Source organism: Xiphophorus couchianus, chromosome 14 (genome assembly GCF_001444195.1).
Source record: "Xiphophorus couchianus chromosome 14, X_couchianus-1.0, whole genome shotgun sequence".
Taxonomy (NCBI): Eukaryota; Metazoa; Chordata; class Actinopteri; order Cyprinodontiformes; family Poeciliidae; genus Xiphophorus; species Xiphophorus couchianus.
Window position 1 is genome coordinate 13,012,853 of NC_040241.1, and position 19,123 is coordinate 13,031,975.

General features: G+C 45.5%; 1 protein-coding gene and 1 long non-coding RNA gene across 2 annotated transcripts; both read right to left on the reverse strand.

The window, feature by feature from the left end:
• Nucleotides 1-183: 183 nt before the first annotated feature.
• Nucleotides 184-12,680, reverse strand: LOC114157877 (mucin-5AC-like). The gene is made up of 11 exons (XM_028039048.1): nt 12,658-12,680; nt 10,012-10,115; nt 9,337-9,959; nt 8,494-8,997; nt 8,119-8,179; nt 6,727-7,064; nt 5,145-5,745; nt 1,195-1,328; nt 751-812; nt 514-661; nt 184-287 (listed from the first exon to the last, which is right to left on the reverse strand). The coding sequence occupies exons 1-10, from the start codon at nt 12,678-12,680 to the stop codon at nt 541-543; spliced, it is 2,571 nt and encodes an 856-aa protein (XP_027894849.1). The 3' UTR covers nt 184-287; nt 514-540.
• A 112-nt stretch (nt 12,681-12,792) lies between these two features.
• On the reverse strand, nt 12,793-15,158 carry LOC114157929 (uncharacterized). Its single transcript, XR_003598295.1, has 3 exons — nt 15,097-15,158; nt 13,077-13,137; nt 12,793-12,911 (listed from the first exon to the last, which is right to left on the reverse strand). It is a non-coding gene; the product is annotated as an uncharacterized LOC114157929 (long non-coding RNA).
• Between the last annotated feature and the right edge of the window lie 3,965 nt (nt 15,159-19,123).

A 19,123-nucleotide genomic window follows, 5' to 3' on the forward strand; every position in this document is an offset into this window, starting at 1 on the left:
AGCCTCTGCGGTTGTAGTTGGAGCAGCTGTAGTTGTGGTTGGAGCTTCTGTGGTTGTGGTTGAAGTTTTTGTGGTGGTGCTTGGAGCTGCTGTGGTTGTGGTTGGAGCCGCTGTGGTTGTGGTTGGAGCCACTGTGGTTGTGGTTGGAGCTTCTGTGGTTGTTGTTGGAGCCACTGTTGTAGGTGAAGCAGCTGTGGTTGGAGTTGTTGTGGTTGTGGTTGGAACCACTGTAGTTGTGGATGGAGCAGTTGTTGTGGTTGGAACCATTGTTGTTGTGGTTGCAGGTGCTGTAATATTTATTGCATTTACCAAATGTGAACAGCTTAGAAGAACTGAAAAAGATTTCAGTTCTTCTAAGCTGTTCTCAAAAAGCTTAGAAGTAATAAGTTCTCAAAATGATTTTTAGAATATTTTGTTGCTCCAACTAATTCCTTCATATTTTTGAACAGTGTTTGTTTTCATTTGTCCTTTGCATAAATATTCAATTTTCTTAAATTAGTTTATTCCTCTTACCTGGGTCACTAAGAGCAACCGTGTCTGCTAGTACGTTGAATTCCGTGATGTTTGAAGCCTCATTAACCAAATGTCTTTAAGTAGTGTATCATTAGGAGAAGATGATGACTGAAATTCAAGTTCCACAGAGTTGATAATTGATCCAGCACTGCAAATGTATTAGCATAATTAGTTATTGTCTACAAGTGCCTTCCTACAAAGTTTATAATTTCTTGAGCAAACTACAAAAGAAATTACCTGAATCTCATGGCTCCAATCTTTTGGAATGAGGGGAAAGCTCTTCTGAAAAGTGGGTCAAGCTATGTGGAGAAATTAAGAATGTTAAGTGTACAATTTTAAAAAATGTATTTTTCTGGATATCGCTAGATATATACATTATTGCAATTAATATATTTTGTTGTATTGATTTCAATAGAAATTCTACATACTCCTCTAAAAGTATATGTTGTGATGTTTGAGGAAAATTAAGACTACATTCTAGGTAAGAAATACATTTTATAATATTTATAAGATACATTAGTATTTTTTTTAATTTAGAATAAAACTTAACTCACATCTTCAAGTTGAAGAGATACACAAAATATTTATATTCATATAAAAATATATTAATTTATGAAGCAGAATTTATTTTTATAAAAATTACAATGAAAACTGTTATGTGAATAATAAATGTAAACATACACGATTAATTATGTGTCCAGAGCGTGTTTGGAATCCTGATGATGATGGGTCTCCCAAATCAGAGGTGAATTCTTCATCAGACTTAAAAGTCAGTTGTCTTATTAATGCTGGAGCTGCTATAGTTGTGGTTGGAGCTGGTGTGGTTGTAGTTGGAGCAGCTGTTGTTGTGGTTGGAGGCGCTGTGGTTGTGGTTGGAGCAGCTGTTGTTGTGGTTGGAGCCGCTGTGGTGATAATTGGAGCAGCTGTGTTTATAGTTGGAGCAGCTGTTGTTGTGGTTGGAGCCACTGTTGTTGTGGTTGGAGCCTCTGCGGTTGTAGTTGGAGCAGCTGTAGTTGTGGTTGGAGCCGCAGTGGTTGTGGTTGAAGTTTTTGTGGTGGTGCTTGGAGCTGCTGTGGTTGTGGTTGGAGCCGCTGTGGTTGTGGTTGGAGCCACTGTGGTTGTGGATGGAGCCGTTGTAGTTGGAGCAGCAGTGGATGTAATTGGTGCAGCTGTGGTTGTGGTTGGAGCAGCTGTGGTTGTGGTTGGAGCTTCTGTTGTTGTAGTTGTAGCTTCTGTGGTTGTGGTTGGAGGAACTGTGGTTGTGGTTGGAGCCGCTGTGGTTGTGGTTGGAGCTTCTGTGGTTGTGTTTGGAGCAGCTGTTGTTGTGGTTCTAGCCGCTGTTGTTGTGGTTGGAGCCACTGTGGTTGTAGTTGTAACTTCTGTGGTTGTGGTTGGAGCCGCTGTGGTTGTAGTTGGAGCAGCTGTGGTTGTGGTTGGAGCCACTGTGGTTGTGGTTGGAGCAGCTGTGGTTGTGGTTGGAGCCACTGTGGTTGTAGTTGTAGCTTCTGTGGTTGTGGTTGGAGCCGCTGTCGTTGTAGTTGGAGCCGCTGTGGATGTAATTGGTGCAGCTGTGGTTGTGGTTGGAGCTTCTGTTGTTGTAGTTGTAGCTTCTGTGGTTGTGTTTGGAGGAACTGTGGTTGTGGTTGGAGCCGCTGTTGTTGTGGTTGTAGCAGTTATGGTTGTGGTTGGAGATGCTGTGCTTGTAGTTGGAGCCGCTGTGGTTGTGGTTTTAGCAGTTATGGTTGTGGTTGGAGCTTCTGTGGTTGTGGTTGTAGCCGCTGTGGTTGTGGTTGGAGCAGCTGTGGTTGTGGTTGGAGCTGTTGTGGTTGGAGCTCTTGTGGTTGTAGTTGGGGACGATGTGGTTGTAGTCTGAACTGCTGTGGTTGTGGTTGGAGCAGCTGTGGTTGTGGTTGGAACTTCTGTGGTTGTGGTTGGAGGAGTTGTGGTTGTGGTTGGAGCAGCTGTGGTTGTAGTTGGAGCCTCTGTGGTTGTAGTTGGAGCAGCTGTGGTTGTGGTTGGAGCCTCTGTGGTTGAGGTTGGAGCAGCTTTTGTTGTGGTTGGCGCTGCTGTGGTTGTGGTTGGAGCAGCTGTTGTTGTGGTTGGCGCTGCTGTGGTTGTGGTTGGAGCTGCTGTTGTTGTGGTTGGAGCAGCTGTTGTTGTGGTTGGAGCCTCTGTGGTTGTGGTTGGACCAGCTGTTGTTGTGGTTGGAGCTTCTGTGGTTGTGGTTGGAGCTTCTGTGGTTGTGGTTGGAGGAGCTGTGGTTGTGGTTTTTGCAGTTGTGGTTGTAGCCGCTGTGGTTGTGGTTGTAGCAGCTGTGGTTGTGGTTGGGGCTGTTGTGGTTGTGGTTGTAGTTGGGGACGCTGTGGTTGTGGTTGGAGCAGCTGTAGTTGTTGTTGGAGCCTCTGTGGTTGTAGTCGGAACTGCTGTGGGTTTGGTTGGAGCAGCTGTTGTTGTGGTTGGAACTTCTGTGGTTGTGGTTGGAGGAGATGTGGTTGTGGTTGGAGCAGCTGTTGTTGTGGTTGGCGCCGCTGTGGTTCTGGTTGGAGACTCTGTGGTTGTGGTTGGAGCAGCTGTGGTTGTGGTTGGAGCCGCTGTGGTTGTTGTTGGCGTAGCTGTTGTTGTGGATGGAGGCGATGTGGTTGTGGTTGTAGCCACTGTGGTTGTGGTTGGAGCAGGTGTGGTTGTAGTTGTTGCTACTGTGGTTGTTGTAGTAGCTGCTGTGGTCGTGGTAGGAGCCATTGTGGTTGTGGTTGGAGCCTCTGTGGTTGTGGTTGGACCAGCTGTTGTTGTGGTTGGAGCTGCTGTGGTGGTGGTTGGAGCTTCTGTGGTTGTGGTTGGAGGAGCTGTGGTTGTGGTTGTAGTTGGAGCAGCTGTGGTTGTGGTTGAAACTTCTGTGGTTGTGGTTGGAGGAGTTGTGGTTGTGGTTGGAGCAGCTGTGGTTGTAGTTGGAGCCGCAGTGGCTGTAGTTGGAGCAGCTGTGGTTGTGGTTGGAGCCTCTGTGGTTGTGGTTGGAGCAGCTGTTGTTGTGGTTGGTGCTGCTGTGGTTGTGGTTGGACCAGCTGTTGTTGTGGTTGGAGCTTCTGTGGTTGTGATTGGAGCTTCTGTGGTTGTGGTTGGAGGAGCTGTGGTTGTGGTTGGAGCAGTTGTGGTTGTAGCCGCTGTGGTTGTGGTTGGAGCAGCTGTGGTTGTGGTTGGAGCTGTTGTGGTTGTGGTTGGAGCTGTTGTGGTTGTAGTTGGGGACGCAGTGGTTGTGGTTGGAGCAGCTGTAGTTGTTGTTGGAGCCTCTGTGGTTGTAGTCGGAACTGCTGTGGTTGTGGTTGGAGCAGCTGTGGTTGTGGTCGGAACTTCTGAGGTTGTGGTTGGAGCAGCTGTGGTTGTGGTTGGAGCTCTTGTGGTTGTAGTTGGGGACGATGTGGTTGTAGTCGGAACTGCTGTGGTTGTGGTTGGAGCAGCTGTGGTTGTGGTTGGAACTTCTGTGGTTGTGGTTGGAGGAGTTGTGGTTGTGGTTGGAGCAGCTGTGGTTGTAGTTGGAGCCTCTGTTGTTGTAGTTGGAGCAGCTGTGGCTGTGGTTGGAGCCTCTGTTGTTGTGGATGGAGGCGATGTGGTTGTGGTTGTAGCCACTGTGGTTGTGGTTGGAGCAGGTGTGGTTGTAGTTGTTGCTACTGTGGTTGTTGTAGTAGCTGCTGTGGTCGTGGTAGGAGCCATTGTGGTTGTGGTTGGAGCCTCTGTGGTTGTGGTTGGACCAGCTGTTGTTGTGGTTGGAGCTGCTGTGGTGGTGGTTGGAGCTTCTGTGGTTGTGGTTGGAGGAGCTGTGGTTGTGGTTGTAGTTGGAGCAGCTGTGGTTGTGGTTGAAACTTCTGTGGTTGTGGTTGGAGGAGTTGTGGTTGTGGTTGGAGCAGCTGTGGTTGTAGTTGGAGCCGCAGTGGCTGTAGTTGGAGCAGCTGTGGTTGTGGTTGGAGCCTCTGTGGTTGTGGTTGGAGCAGCTGTTGTTGTGGTTGGTGCTGCTGTGGTTGTGGTTGGACCAGCTGTTGTTGTGGTTGGAGCTTCTGTGGTTGTGATTGGAGCTTCTGTGGTTGTGGTTGTAGCCGCTGTGGTTGTGGTTGGAGCAGCTGTGGTTGTGGTTGGAGCTGTTGTGGTTGTGGTTGGAGCTGTTGTGGTTGTAGTTGGGGACGCAGTGGTTGTGGTTGGAGCAGCTGTAGTTGTTGTTGGAGCCTCTGTGGTTGTAGTCGGAACTGCTGTGGTTGTGGTTGGAGCAGCTGTGGTTGTGGTCGGAACTTCTGAGGTTGTGGTTGGAGCAGCTGTGGTTGTGGTTGGAGCTCTTGTGGTTGTAGTTGGGGACGATGTGGTTGTAGTCGGAACTGCTGTGGTTGTGGTTGGAGCAGCTGTGGTTGTGGTTGGAACTTCTGTGGTTGTGGTTGGAGGAGTTGTGGTTGTGGTTGGAGCAGCTGTGGTTGTAGTTGGAGCCTCTGTTGTTGTAGTTGGAGCAGCTGTGGCTGTGGTTGGAGCCTCTGTGGTTGTGGTTGGAGCAGCTGTTGTTGTGATTGGCGCTGCTGTGGTTGTGGTTGGAGCTGCTGTTGTTGTGGTAGGAGCCCTTGTGGTTGTTGTTGGAGCCTCTGTGGTTGTGGTTGGACCAGCTGTTGTGGTTGGAGCTTCTGTGGTTGTGGTTGGAGCTTCTGTGGTTGTGGTTGGAGGAGCTGTGGTTGTGGTTTTAGCCGTTGTGGTTGTAGCCGCTGTGGTTGTGGTTGTAGCAGCTGTGGTTGTGGTTGGAGCTGCTGTGGTTGTAGTCGGAACTGCTGTGGTTGTGGTTGGAGCAGCTGTGGTTGTGGTTGGTACTTCTGTGGTTGTGGTTGGAGGAGCTGTGGTTGTGGTTGGAGCAGCTGTTGTTGTGGTTGGAGCCGCTGTGGTTGTGGTTGGAGACTCTGTGGTTGTGGTTGGAGCAGCTGTGGTTGTGGTTGGAGCCGCTGTGGTTGTTGTTGGTGTAGCTGTTGTTGTGGATGGAGGCGATGTGGTTGTGGTTGTAGCCACTGTGGTTGTGGTTGGAGCCGCTGTGGTTGTGGTTGGAGACTCTGTGGTTGTGGTTGGAGCAGCTGTGGTTGTGGTTGGAGCCGCTGTGGTTGTTGTTGGTGTAGCTGTTGTTGTGGATGGAGGCGATGTGGTTGTGGTTGTAGCCTCTGTGGTTGTGGTTGGAGGAACTGTGGTTGTGGTTGGAGCCGCTGTGGTTGTGGTTGGAGCAGTTGTGGTTGTGGTTGGAGCCGCTGTGGTTGTAGTTGGATTAGCTGTTGTTGTAGTTGGAGCTTCTGTGGTTGTGGTTGGAGCCGTTGTGGTTTGAGCAGCTGTTGTTGTGGTTGGAGCTGCTGTGGTTGTCGTTGGAGCAGCTGTGGTTGTTGTTGGAGCTGCTGTGGATGTAGTCGGAACTGCTGTGGTTGTGGTTGGAGCAGCTGTGGTTGTGGTTGGAGCTACTGTGGTTGTGGTTGGAAAAGTTGTGGTTGTGGTTAAAACTTCTGTTGTGGTTGAAGCCTCTGTGGTTGTGGTTGGAGGAACTGTGGTTGTGGTTGGAACCGCTGTAGTTGTGGTTGGAGCAGTTGTGGTTGTGGTTGGTGCCGCTGTGGTTGTAGTTGGATTAGCTGTTGTTGTAGTTGGAGCTTCTGTGGTTGTGGTTGGAGCCGCTGTGGTTGTGGTTGGAGCAGCTGTTGTTGTGGTTGTAGCCGCTGTGGTTGTGGTTGGAGCCGTTGTGGTTGGATCAGCTGTGGTTGTGGTTGTAGCCGCTGTTGTTGTGGTTGTAGCCGCTGTGGTTGTGGTTGGAGCCGTTTTGGTTGGATCAGCTGTAGTTGTGATTGTAGCCGCTGTGGTTGTGCTAAGAGCAGCTGTTGTTGTGGTTCTAGCCGCTGTGGTTGTGGTTGGAGCAGCTGTTGTTGTGGTTGTAGCCGCTGTGGTTGGAACAGCTGGTGTTGTGGTTGTAGCCGCTGTGGTTGTAGTTGGAATAGCTGTTGTTGTGGATGGAGGTGATGTGGTTGTGGTTGTAGTCACTGTGGTTGTGGTTGTAGCCAATGTGGTTGTGGTTGGAGCCGCTGTGGTTGTTGTTGGAGCCTCTGTGGTTGTGGTTGCAGCAGCTGTTGTTGTGGTTGGCGCTGCTGTGGTTGTGGTTGGAGACTCTGTGGTTGTGGTTGGAGCAGCTGTGATTGTGGTCGGAGCCGCTGTGGTTGTTGTTGTAGCTGCTGAGGTTGTGGTTGGATATGCAGTTGTTGTGGTTGGAACTTCTGTGGTTGTGGTTGGAGGCGGTGTGGTTGTGGTTGGAGCCACTGTGGTTGTAGTTGGAGCCGCTGTGGTTGTAGTTGGAGCAGCTGTGGTTGTGGTTGGAGCCTCTGTGGTTGTGGCTGGAGCAGCTGTTGTTGTGGTTGGCGCGGCTGGGGTTGTGGTTGGAGACTCTGTGGTTGTGGTTGGAGCCGCTGTGGTTGTAGTTGTAGCTACTGCGGTTGTTGTTGTAGCTGCTGTGGTTGTGGTTGGAGCTGCTTTTGTTGTGGTTGGAGCCTCTGTGATTGTGGTTGGAGGAACTGTGGTTGTGGTTGGAGCCGCTGTGGTTGTGGTTGGAGCAGTTGTGGTTGTGGTTGGACCCGCTGTGGTTGTGGTTGGAGCAGCTGTGGTTGTGGTTGGAGACTCTGTTATTGTGGTTGGAGCTTCTGTGGTTGTGGTTGGAGACACTGTTGTTGTGGTTGGAGCTTCTGTGGTTGTGGTTGGAGCCTCTGTGGTTGTGGTTGGAGCAACTGTTGTTGTGGTCGGAGCCGACATGGTTGTGGTTGGAACCGATGTGGTTGGAGTTTCCACAGCTGTAGTTGTGGTTGGATCCGCTGTGGTTGTGGTTGGAGCAGGTGTGGTTGTGGTTGTAGCCGCTGTGGTTGTGGTTGGATTAGCTGTTGTTGTAGTTGGAGCTTCTGTGGTTGTGGTTGGAGCCGCTGTTGTTGTGGTTGGAGCAGGTGTGGTTGTGGTTGTAGCCGCTGTGGTTGTGGTTGGAGCGGCTGTTGTTGTGTTTGTAGCCGCTGTGGTTGTGGTTGGAGCAGTTGTGGTTGGAGCAGCTGTTGTTGTGGTTGTAGCCGCTGTGGTTGTGGTTGGAGCCGTTGTGGTTGGAGCAGCTGTTGTTGTGGTTGTAGCCGCTGTGGTTGGAGCAGCTGTTGTTGTGGTTGTAGCCGCTGTGGTTGTAGTTGGAGTAGCTGTTGTTGTGGATTGAGACGATGTGGTAGTGGTTGTAGCTACTGTGGTTGTGGTTGTAACCGCTGTGGTTGTGGTTGGAGCCTCTGTGGTTGTGGTTGGAGCAGCTGTTGTTGTGGTTGGGGCTGCTGTGGTTGTGGTTGTAGCTTCTGTGGTTGTGGTTGGAGCAGCTGTGGTTGTGGTGGGAGCCGCTGTGGTTGTAGTTGTAGCTACTGTGGTTGTTGTTGTAGCTGCTGAGGTTGTGGTTGGAGGTGCTTTGGTTGTGGTTGGAGCTGCTGTGGTTGTGGTTGGAGCCTCTGTGGTTGTGGTTGGAGGACCTGTGGTTGTGGTTGGAGCCGCTGTGGTTGTGGTTGGAGCTGCTGTGGTTGTAGTTGGATTAGCTGTTGTTGTAGTTGTAGCTACTGTGGTTGTTGTTGTAGCTGCCGTGGTCGTGGTTGGAGCTGCTGTGGTCGTGGTAGGAGCCCTTGTGGTTGTGGTTGGAGCCTCTATGGTTGTGGTTGGACCAGCTGTTGTTGTGGTTGGAGATGCTGTGGTGGTGGTTAGAGCTTCTGTGGTTGTGGTTGGAGGAACTGTGGTTGTGGTTGGAGCAGTTGTGGTTGTGGTTGTAGCCGCTGTGGTTGTAGTTGGAGCAGCTGTAGTTGTGGTTGGAGCCTCTGTGGTTGTAGTCGGAACTGCTGTGGTTGTGGTTGGAGCAGCTGTGGTTGTGGTTGGAGCCGCTGTGGTTGTAGTTTTAGCTACTGTGGTTGTTGTTGTAGCTGCTGTGGTTGTGGTTGGAGCTGCTGTTGTTGTGGTTGGAGCCTCTGTGGTTGTGGTTGGAGCCGCTGTGGTTGTGGTTGGAGAAGCTGTGGTTGTGGTTGGAGCCTCTGTGGTTGTGGTTGGAGACTCTGTTGTTGTGGTTGGAGTTTCTGTGGTTGTGGTTGGAGACACTGTATTTGTGGTTGGAGCAGTTGTGGTTGTGTTTGGAGCAGCTGTTGTTGTGGTTGGCGCTGCTGTGGTTGTGGTTGGAGACTCTGTTGTTGTGGTTGGAGCTTCTGTGGTTGTGGTTGGAGACTCTGTGGTTGTGGTTGGAGCCGCTGTGGTTATAGTTGTAGCTACTGCGGTTGTTGTTGTAGCTGCTGTGGTTGTGGTTGGAGCTGCTGTTGTTGTGGTTGGAGCCTCTGTGATTGTGGTTGGAGGAACTGTGGTTGTGGTTGGAGCCGCTGTGGTTGTGGTTGGAGCAGTTGTGGTTGTGGTTGGACCCGCTGTGGTTGTGGTTGGAGCAGCTGTGGTTGTGGTTGGAGACTCTGTTATTGTGGTTGGAGCTTCTGTGGTTGTGGTTGGAGACACTGTTGTTGTGGTTGGAGCTTCTGTGGTTGTGGTTGGAGCCTCTGTGGTTGTGGTTGGAGCAACTGTTGTTGTGGTCGGAGCCGACATGGTTGTGGTTGGAACCGATGTGGTTGGAGTTTCCACAGCTGTAGTTGTGGTTGGATCCGCTGTGGTTGTGGTTGGAGCAGGTGTGGTTGTGGTTGTAGCCGCTGTGGTTGTGGTTGGATTAGCTGTTGTTGTAGTTGGAGCTTCTGTGGTTGTGGTTGGAGCCGCTGTTGTTGTGGTTGGAGCAGGTGTGGTTGTGGTTGTAGCCGCTGTGGTTGTGGTTGGAGCGGCTGTTGTTGTGTTTGTAGCCGCTGTGGTTGTGGTTGGAGCCGTTGTGGTTGGAGCAGCTGTTGTTGTGGTTGTAGCCGCTGTGGTTGTGGTTGGAGCAGCTGTTGTTGTGGTTGTAGCCGCTGTGGTTGTGGTTGGAGCCGTTGTGGTTGGAGGAGCTGTTGTTGTGGTTGTAGCCGCTGTGGTTGGAGCAGCTGTTGTTGTGGTTGTAGCCGCTGTGGTTGTAGTTGGAGTAGCTGTTGTTGTGGATTGAGACGATGTGGTAGTGGTTGTAGCTACTGTGGTTGTGGTTGTAACCGCTGTGGTTGTGGTTGGAGCCGCTGTGGTTGTGGTTGGAGCCTCTGTGGTTGTGGTTGGAGCAGCTGTTGTTGTGGTTGGGGCTGCTGTGGTTGTGGTTGGAGCTTCTGTGGTTGTGGTTGGAGCAGCTGTGGTTGTGGTGGGAGCCGCTGTGGTTGTAGTTGTAGCTACTGTGGTTGTTGTTGTAGCTGCTGAGGTTGTGGTTGGAGGTTCTGTGGTTGTGGTTGGAGCTGCTGTGGTTGTGGTTGGAGCCTCTGTGGTTGTGGTTGGAGGACCTGTGGTTGTGGTTGGAGCCGCTGTGGTTGTGGTTGGAGCTGCTGTGGTTGTAGTTGGATTAGCTGTTGTTGTAGTTGTAGCTACTGTGGTTGTTGTTGTAGCTGCCGTGGTCGTCGTTGGAGCTGCTGTGGTCGTGGTAGGAGCCCTTGTGGTTGTGTTTGGAGCCTCTATGTTTGTGGTTGGACCAGCTGTTGTTGTGGTTGGAGATGCTGTGGTGGTGGTTAGAGCTTCTGTGGTTGTGGTTGGAGGAACTGTGGTTGTGGTTGGAGCTGTTGTGGTTGTGGTTGTAGCCGCTGTGGTTGTAGTTGGAGCAGCTGTAGTTGTGGTTGGAGCCTCTGTGGTTGTAGTCGGAACTGCTGTGGTTGTGGTTGGAGCAGCTGTGGTTGTGGTTGGAGCCGCTGTGGTTGTAGTTGTAGCTACTGTGGTTGTTGTTGTAGCTGCTGTGGTTGTGGTTGGAGCTGCTGTTGTTGTGGTTGGAGCCTCTGTGGTTGTGGTTGGAGCCGCTGTGGTTGTGGTTGGAGCAGTTGTGGTTGTGGTTGGAGCCGCTGTGGTTGTGGTTGGAGAAGCTGTGGTTGTGGTTGGAGCCTCTGTGGTTGTGGTTGGAGACTCTGTTGTTGTGGTTCGAGTTTCTGTGGTTGTGGTTGGAGACACTGTTGTTGTGGTTGGAGCTTCTGTGGTTGGAGCCTCTGTGGTTGTGGTTGGAGCAACTGTTGTTGTGGTTGGAGCAGTTGTGGTTGTGGTTGGAGCTGCTGTGGTGGTGGTTGGAGCTTCTGTGGTTGTGGTTGGAGGAGCTGTGGTTGTGGTTGGAGCAGTTGTGGTTGTGGTTCTAGCCGCTGTGGTTGTAGTTGGAGCAGCTGTGGTTGTGGTTGGAGCTGTTGTGGTTGTGGTTGGATCTGCTGTGGTTGTAGTTGGGGATGCTGTGGTTGTGGTTGGAGCAGCTGTAGTTGTGGTTGGAGCCTCTGTGGTTGTAGTCGGAACTGCTGTGGCTGTGGTTGGAGCAGCTGTGGTTGTGGTTGGAGCCGCTGTGGTTGTGGTTGGAGCAGCTGTGGTTGTGTTTGGAGCAGCTGTTGTTGTGGTTGGCGCTGCTGTGGTTGTGGTTGGAGACTCTGTTGTTGTGGTTGGAGCTTCTGTGGTTGTGGTTGGAGCCTCTGTGGTTGTGGTTGGAGGATCTGTGGTTGTAGTTGGACCAACTGTTGTTGTGGTTGGAGCCGCTGTGGTTGTGGTTGGAGCCGCTGTGGTTGTGGTTGGAGCTGTTGTGGTTGTGGTTGTAGCCTCTGTGGTTGTGGTTGGAGACACTGTTGTTGTGGTTGGAGCTTCTGTGGTTGGAGCCTCTGTGGTTGTGGTTGGAGCAACTGTTGTTGTGGTTGGAGCTGCTGTGTTTGTGGTTGGAGCTGCTGTGGTTGTGGTTGGAGGAACTGTGGTTGTGGTTGGAGCCGCTGTGGTTGTGGTTGGAGCAGTTGTGGTTCGAACCGATGTGGTTGTAGTTTCCACAGCTGTAGTTGTGGTTGGATCCGCTGTGGTTGTGGTTGGAACTTCTGTGGTTGTTGTTGGAGGAGCTGTGGTTGTAGTTGGAGCAGGTGTGGTTGTAGTTGGAGCCGCTGTGGTTGTAGTTGGGGCAGCTGTGGTTGTGGTTGGAGCCTCTGTGTTTGTGTTTGGAGCCGCTGTGGTTGTAGTTGTAGCTACTGCGTTTGTTGTTGTAGCTGCTGTGGTTGTGGTTGGAGACTCTGTTGTTGTGGTTGGAGCTTCTGTGGTTGTGGTTGGAGACACTGTTGTTGTGATTGGAGCTTCTGTGGTTGTGGTTGGAGCCTCTGTGGTTGTGGTTGGAGCAACTGTTGTTGTGGTTGGAGCAGTTGTGGTTGTGGTTGGAGCTGCTGTGGTGGTGGTTGGAGCTTCTGTGGTTGTGGTTGGAGCCTCTGTGGTTGTGGTTGGAACAGCTGTTGTTGTGGTTGGCGCTGCTGTGGTTGTGGTTGGAGCAGCTGTGGTTGTGTTTGGAGACTCTGTTGTTGTGGTTGGAGCTTCTGTGGTTGTGGTTGGAGCCTCTGTGGTTGTGGTTGGAGGAACTGTGGTTGTAGTTGGACCAACTGTTGTTGTGGTTGGAGCCGCTGTTGTTGTGGTTGGAGCAGCTGTGGTTGTGATTGTACCTTCTGTGGTTGTGGTTGGAGCTCCTGTTGTTGTGGTTGGAGCAGCTGTGGTTGTGTTTGGAGCAGCTGTTGTTGTGGTTGGCGCTGCTGTGGTTGTGGTTGGAGACTCTGTTGTTGTGGTTGGAGCTTCTGTGGTTGTGGTTGGAGCCTCTGTGGTTGTGGTTGGAGGAACTGTGGTTGTAGTTGGACCAACTGTTGTTGTGGTTGGAGCCGCTGTGGTTGTGGTTGGAGCAGCTGTGGTTGTAGTTGGAGCCACTGTTGTTGTAGTTGGAGCAGCTGTTGTTGTGGTTGGAGCAGCTGTGGTTGTGATTGTACCTTCTGTGGTTGTGGTTGGAGCTCCTGTTGTTGTGGTTGGAGCAGCTGTGGTTGTGGTTGGAGCAGCTGTAGTTGTGGTTGGAGCCTCTGTGGTTGTAGTCGGAGCTGCTGTGGTTGTGATTGGAGCAGCTGTGGTTGTAGTTGGAGCCACTGTTGTTGTAGTTGGAGCAGCTGTGGTTGTAGTTGGAGCCACTGTTGTTGTGGTTGGAGCCGCTGTAGTTGTAGTTGGGGCCGCTGTGGTTGTAGTTGGAGCCGCTATTATTGTAGTTGGGGCCGCTGTAGTTGTAGATGGAACATCTGTGGTTGTGGTTGGATCTGTTGTGGTTGTGGTTGAATCTGTTGTGGTTGTAGTTGAAGCAACTGTGGTTGTAGTTGGTACATCTGTGGTTGTGGTTGGATCTGTTGTGGTTGTAGTTGGAGCAACTGTGGTTGTAGTTGTAGCAGCTGTGGTTGTTGTTGGAGCAGCTGTGGTTGTTGTTGGAGCAGCTGCTGTTATCTGAGCTGTAGTTGTAGTTATCTGTGTTACTACTTAATCAAGAAAACATGTTATTAATCCTTATTATTCACTTATAGAGATTTTTGTTTGCTTTATTTAGATTTAAGTTATTTTGTGCAGCTCTTTTGGAGCTAAAATGCATTTACAGGACCGTGTCTTCCCACCCTCAACCTTATTTTGGCTAATCTCTTACTTACCTGCTAGGATTAGTAGCAATGGTATAATGTTTCCAACCCCCATCCTTTTCTGATCTTTATTCTGCAACGTAAAGAAAATCTATCTTAATCAATTTTCAATGTCATCTACATAATATTTTGTAGTAACTGAGCCATTATTATGTGCTAAACCCATTTTATTTTGATATGTTTTCAAAGTTTTTTCAGTAAACTTTAAGTCTTGTTTCATCCAAATTCTTTCTTGATCACATTTGTGGACACATAACAGCAAAGATTAAACAAAATCACCTCAAAAACAGAAAGTAAATAATGTTATTTAATAAAATGGTTTCTATTACTTTTGTATTGACATGTTCCTATTCTTTAATCAAATGAGTGATGTGGTAATACTTCAACAAAGTAGCTAAGCTACTGAAATCATGACTAAATTAAGTCATTATGTCATTCATATGTATAAATTAACCAACTAATTCTTTAAACTAAGTACAATCTGTATTTTTTGAGTTTAATATTTGTGTAGGTGATGTCTCATTTAAATCATTCAACTGGTCAAAACACAAATCACTCAACTTTATGTTTTTTTCTTCCGGGCTCATTATCTTCTTTTATCTTTTAAGGAGACTAGTTTAATTGCTCGCCCCAAAATGAGATAGAGCTAGATAGAGCTTATAGGTTGCCAAAATTTTTAGTGTTTCAGAAAATTAGCCTAACCTTAATATTAAATTGTGATTCAAGGATGAGTAGTTTTTGTCTTGTATACTACTTCTTAATTATTCTGCAGAGGAAATCAGTGCAACAAATGGAAAATGCTGATTGTGATGAAACAATGAGCAGTCACATGGTTCACTTATTTTTCTCTCTTGGGTTCAGTTCAAGCAGCGTGAAGGATTGTGGGTATTCAACTATCATTACTGGTCTTTCATGCACTTCTCTCTAAATACATAATATTGAAACTATGAATGAGTCAAAGATCCATTGTTTGGAAGTCATGTGGAATAAAAAAAGAATCTAATCAAATGTCATATCTTCATCTTCTCTCCAATTTCTTCTAAACCTGTTCAACAAACAAAAAAAAAGTTTTAATTAACTTTAACTGAAAACATATTTTAATGTTTCTTTTATGGAATGGGATTTTTTAATTTATTTTCTTCCCCAATAAGTTCTCAATAGGATCTAATAATTAGTAGATCCTGTAAGATGTAGTACAGAGCTTTTTATCATGTGGGATAATGTAAAGAAAGGAGTGAGAGTGACCCGGACTATCAGTGTCCACTTTAGTTCTTAAACAGTGGTATAAAAATAACATGTAAAATAAAAATTTATGAGTTTTTAGAATACTTAGAAGTTTCACTGAGGTTCTTTTTTTTTGCAAATATCTCACTAATTTAATTAAAATCAAGAGAGAAAGAGAGAATTTGGTTTAAATCTGAACGGGTTGACTGTGCATGTTAAGAAAAGCTCATCACTGAAACAATGTTTTATAAACCAGTGCTTTGGGACTTATAGTGTTGAACTGTTCTATACTGTAGTGTGCAGTTTCCATGTGACTTTTCTAACACAGCAGTCCAATAGCAAGGATATTTATTTCTATGGTTAATCTAAACTAACCTCAGACATAAGTCATGCATGTTTTGTTTTTTATCCCACACCTCCCTAAAAGTAGGGAGTGGAAATAGTTAAATAGTAGTTATGAAATAGTTGTAAAACAGACAAGCAGAGGTTAATGTTAAAACATACTAGAGAATAATAAGGTATTTGCATTGTATTTGTCTTAAAATACAAAATAAATATTATGAGTCTTGAAATATAATAAATAAAAAAAATCTATTATTTAGATTTTGATACCACAACAAAAATGTTGTAATTATGTTGTAGTGAATTTGTACAATGCAAAATTTCCCAATTAGAATCTTTTACATTGCACATTGCACAAACATCACACAATGTCTAATATTACATGAATTTGACTGATAAGGAATTAGATTTAGACTATAAAAGCTCTCATCACTTTAACTAACAACGAAGTCAGTAATCCACTTACCTGCAGCTGTATTCAAGTTCAAGTGCTTCTTTAAAGCGTTCCTGCTGCTCCCTTAACTCATCAGATGCCACAATGATGTTGGCCCTTATATATAACCTGCATCTGAAAAGTAGGACTACGGAAAGGAATTCATGTTCATTCTCCTGGGGATGTTTGTGAAATGACAGGTAAAAGAAAAAAAATCTGTTGGCTCAGACTCAGTTTTAGAGGCATCTATTGTTTATTCATTCCACTGAAGTGGTCAGACCACAAGCTAGCTTACCTCTGTTCCATGTTGGTACAGTTTCACTTTAAAATTTAAGTATTGATGTCAACAATGATAAGATGTTAATGTTTGCATGTCCAAATTATTAATCTTTACTTTATGGTCTGAAAGGTTAGGTAGACGCTTGAGTTTCTGGGATTGGAGGTCTGTTTTCTTAAACATTAAGACTAAGAAAACAATACACACAATGTGTGAAATACAAAAGACAGGTGCATTTGTTCCATTTTTTTGCAACAAGCCTAGCAAGCTTTTAAAGAAATATGCTTTAAAGCTTGCCAGATCAGTCACAGAGCGAACCGCATAGCGTGATTGGATGTAGAAGCTGTTTTTCTTGGCAAAACAAATTCAAAGGCATGGGTGCAATGTAACACTTTTCAATAAAAAAATTAATCAAGCAAATCAGAGCACTGACACATTTATTTTCAGACGTCATTGGCACTGACATTTTTACTTTCTTGACTTGATGTGAACTTGCGTGACATTAATTTACTGTGTCACGATTAAGGACAGTAGGACTTAAGGTGTACCTTTTTAATTGGCAACATTTATTTTAAACTTCACTGACCTAAAACTACTATGAAAAGCGCAGTTGAAAACTATGAAAACATGACAAAGTACTTAGGGATAAATAAATAAAACATCTCATCAGTTCTAAAACGTGAGAAAAGATGTTTGTTCTTTGCAGTAGATAAAGAAATATTTGCAGCAGTTTTTGAAACAGAAGTTGATCTCTTTAAAACTTTTATAGTCCTCCTCACTGTGCATATGGTAAGACAAACCTCCATATCCAGCCTTGGTTGTCACATTTAAAGTTATAAGTTTTTGAAATAATTCCTTAGACTCTAAATATGGACAAGGTTAGACCACTAGCAATTTCTTTACAATAAATAAAGATCAACGTTCAGCTTGTAATAAAGGAGTCTTTCCTTTCCACTGCCACCTCATGCTTGCTTAGGAGAAGGGACTGCTCCAATGACAGCAGTGTGCATCATAGACAGACAAAAAAAAAATTTCCCAACTATTAATTGTCTTGCAGCTAGAATGCTATGCTATGCTTGCCACTGTGGCCATACAGTTTTGCATGCCAGTTCTCACCTGCTTTTCAAACATGCCAAATGTAGACGTAATAACAGCACCCGTAATCTGGTTCTGGTCTAATATATTGAATTGCAGGTGGTACGTCACACATTTCCATATCCTCCTCCCTGTATTTTGCACTTTCTGGTGATCAGCATATGCACTGCATATTTTTGCAAAATATTTTGCTGATACAATCTTGTTTGAGTGTTGTTTGTGGACGAGATTTGCGCATGGAAGGTTGCAAGTGTTTTCATATGCGGAAATCTTTTGACCTTTAAACGAAGATCGACTTTTTCATAAGCATTCAAGCATTCAAAGGGTGATATAATTATACATGATGACCGTTCTAGCAAACAAGAAAGTTCTATAAGGCAGTCTCAATCCAAAATCAAAGTCTACGCAATATTTAAACGTTTTTCTCATCTTCAGAGTCCTGTCTTCAGTGGTCAGAATGTTGAGACGCACATCAGCTTTATTTATTTATTTCACCACAGATTAACGCATACATTTTGACAAGATGTGTAATCACACTGATCCCTGTAAACATCTAAATACGCTGTGACACCCATGCTCAATGCTGCTTAATGGATCCATTGGCATTGAAGGATATTGTAAATAGGAGGATCAGGAGAGAACGCTTTTCCAGGGATCACCAAGATCCTTTGGTCCACAATAATGACTGGCTTATAAATTGATTGAGCTTTCAAGCAACCATGTGATTTTTCTGCTTCATCCAAGAAAAACACAATTCAACACAACAAATTAAAGGAAGTAAGCAGCACTACACGAAGACCTACATTTGTCAGAAATTGCATGCATGACAGTCGTCTCAATACACAAAGAAATATAAATCACAAATGTATTTTCAACATTTTTAAAATGTTATTTGCATAAAAATGTGAATATTTAGAGAAACTGAAATCACCTTTTGCAAAATACATCCATGCAAAGACTTTCAGTTAAACTGGTCTAACTGCACTAAGTATGCTGAAGGAGCTGTGTCTGTCACCATCACTGCTTATAGTCAAACAAGAAGCACGCTTCAGATCAAACCCACTATGAGAAACATCATGACTACGACCAACATAATAAGAAGTGAATCTGTTTCATTTGATCTGAAGAATGTAGAGGGTGGAGGTGTGTTTGCTTTTGTTGCTTATTTTTTTTGTGTTTTATTTTTGGCTTGTTTCAAAGGCAGTGCAGGAGATTGTTTCTTTTCATATACTGATTTAGGGTGCATAGTGTCTGATGTCACAGGCTGGCATAGATGGAGGATGGGGGCATTACATAATAGGAGGAAAGTGGCTACTTTAAAGGAAAACCTGAAAGAAGCGTAACACAACAAATATAGACATTGGGAGCAATTGTTTTTATTAAAAATAGACACACATTAGAACATAAGGTCTGCATTGAACATCTGCATTAAGATTTTTAAATGTTATGTTGTGCAACTTTGTAATTAGACCTTTAAAATGGAATTTTGCTATTTCCTTCACCTTACAAATCCCCAGATGTTATTTTGAAAACTGCTTGAAAAATGCAATGATTCCCAAGCTTTATAATATCATGTGTTACTTTAAGAAAAAACGGAGGCCAACCGGTTACCATGCATTAGTTGTAAAGATACACCAGACTTCATGTTGTTGATCCAGATGACAAAGATTGCCTGGGTGCAATCCACTTTAAGAGAAAAAACAGATTGATGGTCGAAGACTTTCTGGAAAAAGTTAAAGTGTTAACCACTTTGCCACGGCACACAGCATTGACAGAAAATGTAAAAGAATAATAAAAAAAAATCTCTTGATGTCTTCAATAACAGATTAAAGTGTTATACAGTGGGAAAAAAAAGAAATCTTGTTTCTAAAACAGTTCTGACAAATGATGAAGTGAGCTATCACATGAAACTAAAAACAAGATTTGTTTACCTCCCACACCAATAATGGCACATTTGCTGTGTTTTGGTTGTAAAACTATTTACATAGACAGTTATCCACATGTTGAACAAACAAAATGACAATACTTTATACTTTACAACCTCAAATTTCACTGTCGTGGCCATTTATGTAAAAGTTTTGTAGTTTATAATTTCTACCAATTTTGTTTTGTTCTTTGGGTAGTGGAAATATATTTAAGTTAATTTAGATTCAAAATTTGTAATTCATTTTTATATTTGGAATTATTTAGATTACATTGTTAATTGTTAGACCAATTTGAGCAATTAAGAACACACCGGGTGCTGGGTGCTGGGTGGATTGTTTGGTGGATTGTTTGGTGAATGTCTGGGGTGGACAGGAGGTTTTTGGAGAATGATTTTTTGGCCACTTGAACATTTGAACACTTGACCACTTGAACACTTGAACATTAAATCGAGAACATGTTTTATTTCAACTAAGTTACAAGACCTTTTATTTCAACTTTAACAATAAATGAATCAGTAAAAGTGCGTACAAATCCCAAACCACCCGTTACCACCCACAGCCTTTATTGGAGTTTATTTTTGCTTTTCTTTTGGAACGAAAGGCTGCGACATTCACCGTCAGACTGTAGTTCCTGTTGTACTGCATTACCTTTTTACATAGGAGTTTGTTGTTTTGCTTTACACTGAAGATTTTGAAATGTCCCATTACCAGCTATCTCAGATTTTTACATATTTTGCAAAATAGAACATGTTGTAATCTAAAA

Bases quoted from the DNA above. Each gene is read 5' to 3' on its own strand.
- LOC114157877 (XM_028039048.1), bottom strand. From the start codon at position 12,680: ATGTTCCATCTACAACTACAGCG. The intron at 8,180-8,493 runs GCTCCAACCACA...CACAACCACAAG, and splicing joins CTCCAACCACAACAACAGCA to GGCTCCTACCACGACCACAG. The intron at 5,746-6,726 runs GCTACAACAACA...ACAACCACAACT, and splicing joins ATCCAACCACAACCTCAGCA to GCTCCAACCACAACCACAGC.